General features: G+C 38.7%; 1 protein-coding gene across 2 annotated transcripts in view; it reads left to right on the top strand.

The window, feature by feature from the left end:
• Positions 1–2,875: 2,875 nt before the first annotated feature.
• LOC121323243 (aspartyl aminopeptidase) overlaps positions 2,876–7,026 on the top strand; it is a 34,111-nt gene continuing 29,960 nt past the window's right edge. Inside the window, exons 1-3 of one of the 2 annotated variants that reach the window (XM_041264182.1) lie at positions 2,876–2,967; positions 4,208–4,298; positions 6,491–6,579. In XM_041264182.1, the coding sequence (XP_041120116.1) occupies positions 2,962–2,967; positions 4,208–4,298; positions 6,491–6,579 (186 nt within the window). In that variant the 5' untranslated portion in view covers positions 2,876–2,961. Of the gene's footprint in view, positions 3,001–4,207; positions 4,299–6,490; positions 6,580–7,026 lie in introns of both variants that reach the window. The other variant, XM_041264183.1, reaches the window with a different exon arrangement.

Below are 7,026 nucleotides of genomic sequence, written 5' to 3'. Positions count from 1 at the left end.
CATACCCTCTGCCTTCTATACTCTCACCACTCTCATACTCTGTCCTCTATACTCTCATACCCTCTGTCCTCCATACTCTCATACCCTCTGCCCTATATACTCTCATACCCTCTGTCTTCTATACTCTCATAACCTTTGTCCTCCATACTCTCATACCCTCTGCCCTATATACTTTCATACCCTCTGTCCTCCATACTCTCATACCCTCTTCCCTCTATACTCTAAGACCCTCTGCCCTCTACACTCTCATACCCTCTTCCCTCTGTACTCTTATACCCTCTGACCTCTATACTCTCATACCAGTGGAGCCTCCTGAGAGGAGGCAGGGGGGAGCCTCCTCAACTTTTCAAAGAAACAAAGAAAAACAAATAAGTGAGTGCAGTTACCATTGCATCAAAATGAAGTAATTCTACTGTTTGTTTTCAAAGACACTTTCCCTTGACAAAGGAATGTTTAACATTCCAAAACGTTCAGTACATCTACTGTGGGGTACATTTCTGTTATACCACTCATGTAACCCACTCATGTTATTTCACTGGAGTGGATAAACAAACAGGTTTCTGTGCGTGTGGTATAAACAGCATATTGAATGATCGTGTTCGTGGTACATGGTTTTGATTCCCCAGGAGGATGTCCTTATATAAACCATTCACCCCCGTCAGGCCTCGTGATTTACTGGGTCAACTATCAAGAAAATACTTCAGTTGCTAAGGAGATAAACAAATAAACAAATCAGGATTAAATCCTTCTGTGAGAAAAAGCTGAGGAACACTTGTGTCATCTACTGGCTAGATTGTGTAAGCACAGAGTTTATGCCTACAAATGTGGATACAGTAGTGACAATCAGAAACCAGTGTTTTGGTGAGAAGTACTGAATTATTATATACTCACTCCATTCGAGAAGACTCTAACCATTTCATAAAGCATATATTTTATGCAGAAGAGGCATGGTAATTTGTAGATCTTGAGTGGAGTATACGATTGGAGCAACCTTGACTTCCACCGCTTTTACAGTTGTGCCTGTTTGCTTTGTGCTGGGCAAGGTTGCTCTAATGGTTTCTAGAAACTTGGCTTGTGTTTTTAATATCTCCACTTTCGATGGCTGGGCACTTCTGATAACTTGTCGTTTTTTCACATTTCCAATGTGTTTTTTTACAGATGATATTATGTCACAATAAGTGCGTTCCCTAAAAAATTTTCATGTTGACAAAACAAGTTAATTGTCATTAAACTCCGATGTCCTGTAATATACAGGCAACTCCAAAATTATTGTCACCTTTGATAAAGATGAGCAAAAAAGGTTGTATAAAATAAACAACACAGGTAATGAGCTATATTTTATGCTAAAAAATATGGGAAACAAATATTCTTTTATACTAATACAATTGCTCAGAGAAAATGTTTATTTTTAACAAGTAATATTTTTTTTCTTAAAAAGATAGGTGTCAAAATTATTGGCACCCATAAAGATTCTTATAAATAAAATCAAACAAAATTAAATCTGCATTAACATTCTACTTTTTTAAATACATCTCAGTCTTAAGGAACTGTATTGTGGCCTTCCATGGCTTCCTGTTTCACTGGGGTACAAAAATTAGGTAACATGCATGCAAAATCCATTTGTCATCCATCACCATGGGGAAAGGCACAAAAGAAAAGAGACAGATGGAAAGAAGGATGCATACACAGAAATGAACCTACTGAACCTACTCATACCTACTGTAAAATATGGTGGTGGATCTTTGATGTTATGGGGCTGTTTTGCTTCCACTGGTCCTGCAGCCCTTGTTAAGGGCAAAGGCATAATGAACTCTACCAAGTACCAGGACATTTTAGCCAAAAACCTGGTTCCCTCTGCCAGGAGGCTGAAACTTGGCTGCAAGTAAATCTTCCAGCAAGACAATGACCCCAAGCACACATCAAAATCCACAAAGAAATGGTTAATTGACCACAAAATCAACATTTTGCAATGGCCATCTCAGTCTCCGGACTTGAATCCCATTGAAAACCTATGGTTTGAACTGAAGAGGGCAGTCCATAAGTGCAGACCGAAGGATATAAGGATCTGGAAATATATTGTATGGAGGAATGGTCTTTTATACCTTCCAATGTGTTCTCCAATCTCATAAAAAAATATAGAAAAAGGCTCTGTGCCGTTATTCTTGCAAGGGTTGGGTGCACAATGTACTGAAAACAAGGGTGCCAATAATTGTGACACTTAATTTTTTTGGAAATAAATTTATAATTTGAGAAATGTATAATTTTGATTGATTCCCTTTAATCATTAATAAAGTACAATATATTCCACATGTTGGTAAATTACAATATAGCTCATTACCTGTGTTGTTTATTTTATACAGCCTTTTTTGCTCATCTTCATGAAGGGTGCCAATAGTTTTGGAGGTGCCTGTACATATGCATGGATAAACGTGCCTGGGGTCTGCAAAAAAACGGGAGAGAAAGGAGGACATTTTTACCTTACTTTGGCGACTTATTTCTTACTGTATGACAGGTATTGACTTTTTATTTATTTGTTTATTTTTTTTTTTTTTTATTATACATTTCACCTAAGAGTGTTGGGAACTACAAATTAAAAGTGAAATTGTGCTTTTGGCTGACTTACTTTTGCTGTACCAGTACCCTGAAAACTCGTAAACTATCCTTGCTGTATAGAAAAGATCTCTGGTTTTACAGCTTTATTATGAATATTAATATGAAACTCCATTTACATGCAAGATAGTACTTTCATGACGTATGGACAACATTTTTTTTTTTTTTTTTACTATTTTAAAACCCCAACTTCAGATGTTGTCGTGGGAGTTTTAGACTTCCTTACCACCAGAGGCCGCTGTCACTGTAGAGGGATTATTTTTCCTTGAGTCGTATTTGTGTGTCCTGGTTTCTCTCACTGGTACGATAACTACTGAACGTGTTCTTAGTGTAAAGTTCATACCAGTGCTGATGCAGGTAAGGATATGGAGCTTCTTTGAATAAACAAAGGTAGTTACGTTAGAATCTGATACTTGGGTCAGTTCTAAAGATATGTTTAGGCGTGATGAATCAGAATGGCCCATTGAGGTCAAAACAGCTGAATTAGCACGTTTCGGTTGGGCTTTTCTTCTAGCGCTGTGCAAGATTTTTGAACCAAGACAAGAATGCCAAGTGGACGGCTGTTCCGAATGTGCATGTAATCTGTCACTGGTTGATGAAAAACATGTCTGTTATTTAGACTGTTGTTTGGTTGTTATTTTAAATGTAGGTTGATGCTGGTTTAGTTTAAGTCTACCTTGTGATTAACACCGACACAACGACACATATACTGGAAGTGAAATTTCAGTTTTCCACCTGAATACTGAAAGTTTAGATGTGGCGAGACATACATGAAAATGAAATCAAGTAATATTAGAAGAACAAACAATGTATTTGCTTGATGCTGTTCAGACGCCAAGATAGCGAGTGACTTCTGATTAGCATGCGTCTGTCTGAACTCTGTAGTTAAGGGTACAGTCTACAGTACTGAATTGTATCATTTGCAAATGTTTGTTACAGTAGTTAAGCGAGGTGTGTTTTAATGAGTCCTTCTGCGCTCCCGCAAACGGAATATAGTCTGTTTTCAACCCCAGCTATTATATTAATATATTTAAACTAATCTGATGGTGCCTTTCACTGCACAGTATCTAAATGTTCCTATGTATTTATTTATTATGCAAGTGAAACTAGTCAGAGAGGTGTATGTCTGTTAGCCTTTGTTTTATATTTAGAAATACTAAAAGAAGCAAGTTAAGTGACAAACGTTATGACTAGAAGTTTTACATTGAGAGACTTCTGATTGAAACGTTTGTCATTGACTTTATTAAGGTTCTTTTAGTATTTCTAATTACTAGCACACATGAGTTTTACTAGTTATAGATAATTGTATATATGCATACCGGTGCTTTTCACACTTTACTCTCCATATACTGTAATGCTGAAGTTGAACTTCTTCAACTGGCTTGTGAAAATATTGTCATTTGGTTATCTTGTTTATACTGGCAGTAAAAAGCAGCTGGACACCAGTCTCTGTGCCACTGAGCAAAAACGCAGTCCTTGCAGGGTGGCTTGGTGTTTTTTTTTTTTTTAGAGAGCAGGGGGGGGGGGGGGGGGGGGGGGGGTTCCAGTATGTCTAGCTTGGCACACACACTAACTCCACCTTTTGCTGTGTTTCTAGACTGCAGTCATGAAGAGTTCCAAGGAAGCCATCCAGATCGCCGCCAAAGAGTTTCTTCAGTTTGTCAACCGGGGAGTGTCTCCTTACCACGGTACAGACTTCACATCACTCTGCAACAGCTTCTAAACTAAAGCCTTGTGGAGGCAACTATAGAGCACTGCACCTTAAATAAGCACTATGGAGACCTAGCTTGTACATCTTTATTGACTTGAGAAGACAGTTATGGTGAAGTGTCTATTTCTCCATCACATGTGGCAAGTCTGTAGAGTTAAGTTGGGATGGGGACTGCTTACCAATACAGGGGGTTCATTCGTGACAGGGCTTGGGCATTTTGTGGGTCACTGTGAGAAGCCTGCGTTAAACTGCATGCACACTGGACGCGAGCAAATCATTTAGAAGTCGCTGCAGTCAGATGGGAGTATCAGCACCAGCAGCGAGCAATGTCGCTTTGAGAGAATTTTGCTAAAATGCAACCTGTTTCTTTTTTTTTTTTTTTTTTTTTTTTGCGCGACTGGAATGACAAATCAGAAGCAAGGTTAAACCCTTGACACACGTCAAACACGTGCCTGAAAACACGTCACGCCTGAAAACAAGCTGATCATTTTATGTACTAGTAGTCGTGGCTTGCAGGTGGTGCATTTAGCAGCACCGAGACATTTTCTTTCCGATTTATGCAAGTTGCATAAAAATAGGTTTATTAATAAGCAAAAATAAACTGGACCGCATGTGCAGTCTATATATCCAGCATTTAAATGAAAACTGTTCACTTTTTTGCTGGTTTTTAAAAATGGCACAATTCAGCTTCGCTTGCTCAAGTCCAGTTTGGATTCAGCTTTTTTGCTGATTAATAAAGGACTTCAGTTTAGTATTTTCCATGAGTAGATGGTAGAAATCCTATCATTGCCATTCATAGCAGATTGAGTCATTCCAGTTTCAGTGTGAGCTTGATTAGACACACCTGAACTTTAATTAGAAACACTTCAAATTTTACTAAGGAATGTTCACCAGGAGAGAGTGCACCCAGATCATGCTCCCTCCTGCAACAATGCTGGTGCTCTGACTGGAATGAGCGCTGTATTGTAGGGAATGGCATTGCAGCAGGAGATGTGTGATCTGGATAAACTGCTGATTGCCAGCTGATTCGTGACTCTGTATGTGCAAATACAAATTTCAAAACCGACGGCAGTATGTTTCAAAATAAATCCCTGATACAGACAGCACGGATACAGCGAAGGTAACATAACGCTTTCCTATTAACAAGCACATGTTCTAAAGTGTTCTTTCAGATGTGCTGCGTGAAAGGAAAAGCAGATTTGCCCTTTTTCACAACACTAATCTTGTCAATTCACTTAATTTACAGACTCTGTGGACATTGATCTGCTGATAACTGGGTGTTGAGTCATGCTGACAAGGCTAATAGATACTTGTCTTTTGTTGGTGCTCAAAGAAACCCTTTCCAACATTAAACTGTAATTCTGAGTTACCAATTTCCAGTTTCTTCTTGTTAAACTGAACAAACCCAAGTCCTCCCAGTACTGACTTCTTGCACATATTAAGTCACTAATTACATCCGCCATGGTGTCGAATGTAGGTGTGTTTATAGTTTAAAACACTTGAAACATTTAGCGTTAGCAGAATGTTTTAACTGTTATCCAAACACTGAGAAATATGCCACGATAGATGCTCCGCTTCATGTGTATACAGTAGTGACGATGCAGTGGAAGGTTATTTAATTTCATTGTTTATTCGTAGTTTGTTCCATATAAACTTGTGTAGTCTCATCATGCATATTAATATTGTAGTAACTCTAATTCACGATCCATGCAGGAAAGCGCTCTTTCTGTTCCCCTCCATTCCAACCTTGTGAGAATGAGACTGGAATGAAGGAAATCGGCGTGTACAATTCGGTGCTGAGCTGATTATTTCACCTATAAGGGGGGAGTGGTGACACATGTGTATTACTGGCTGCCTGACCTACAAGATACTGCTCTCTAGTTAAATGACATTTGATTTAAGTTTGCATGGTTAGACAGTTTGTTTGGCTGTAAATGAAGTGCGTGAAATTAAGTGTAATCTAACATCCTTACTTAGTTTCATGTCGGATAACAACTTTGCATAATAACATTTTTTTTATTTTCAGATATACAAGTTTCATTATTGCTGAAATGTAACATATGTTGTTCTGTGTGTAAAATGCTGCTTGAGGTTTAGAGTTCCCCTTCTGAATGTCATTGCGGGTGTGGGGCAGGGTGAATGTAATCTTCTGCGATGTTCTCTTGTCAGTGGTGGAGGAGTGCAAGTCTAGACTGCAGAGTGCAGGATTCAAAGAGCTGAAGGAGGCTGATCACTGGGACATCAAACCTGCTTGCAAGGTACCTGCATGAAGCCTGGGATTCCAATACTGATCAGGGGAAAGGGAGGGCAGCACAGAGGTCAAATTAGATGCATACAGGGCCTGTTTATACCCAATACAGTGCTCCTTCAGTATAAGGCTATTATTTATAACACACTTCAAATATAACACTCCTGAGGCCTCCAATTCCCTCTATTAGTGATTCATGCAATATTTCTACAGTAAATACAGTACCAGTGTTCACACTGTAATCAACTTCTCAGTCTAACTTCAGTTTCTGTCTCTCCCTTTTGATACAGTATCTGAGCTGAAGAAATTGCTGTGCTGACACTTTATACACAGACATCTTATTCAGCATTCGTTTAACTAAATAAATATTAGGCCTATTATGTGGTTCTTTTCCTAATGTATTTACTTTTTGTATTTTAGTAAAATTTGTGTTGTGTTTCGCGGCATCTCTCACCCC

Source organism: Polyodon spathula, chromosome 11 (assembly GCF_017654505.1).
Source record: "Polyodon spathula isolate WHYD16114869_AA chromosome 11, ASM1765450v1, whole genome shotgun sequence".
NCBI lineage: Eukaryota > Metazoa > Chordata > Actinopteri > Acipenseriformes > Polyodontidae > Polyodon > Polyodon spathula.
This window is presented reverse-complemented; position numbering and strand designations above follow the sequence as displayed.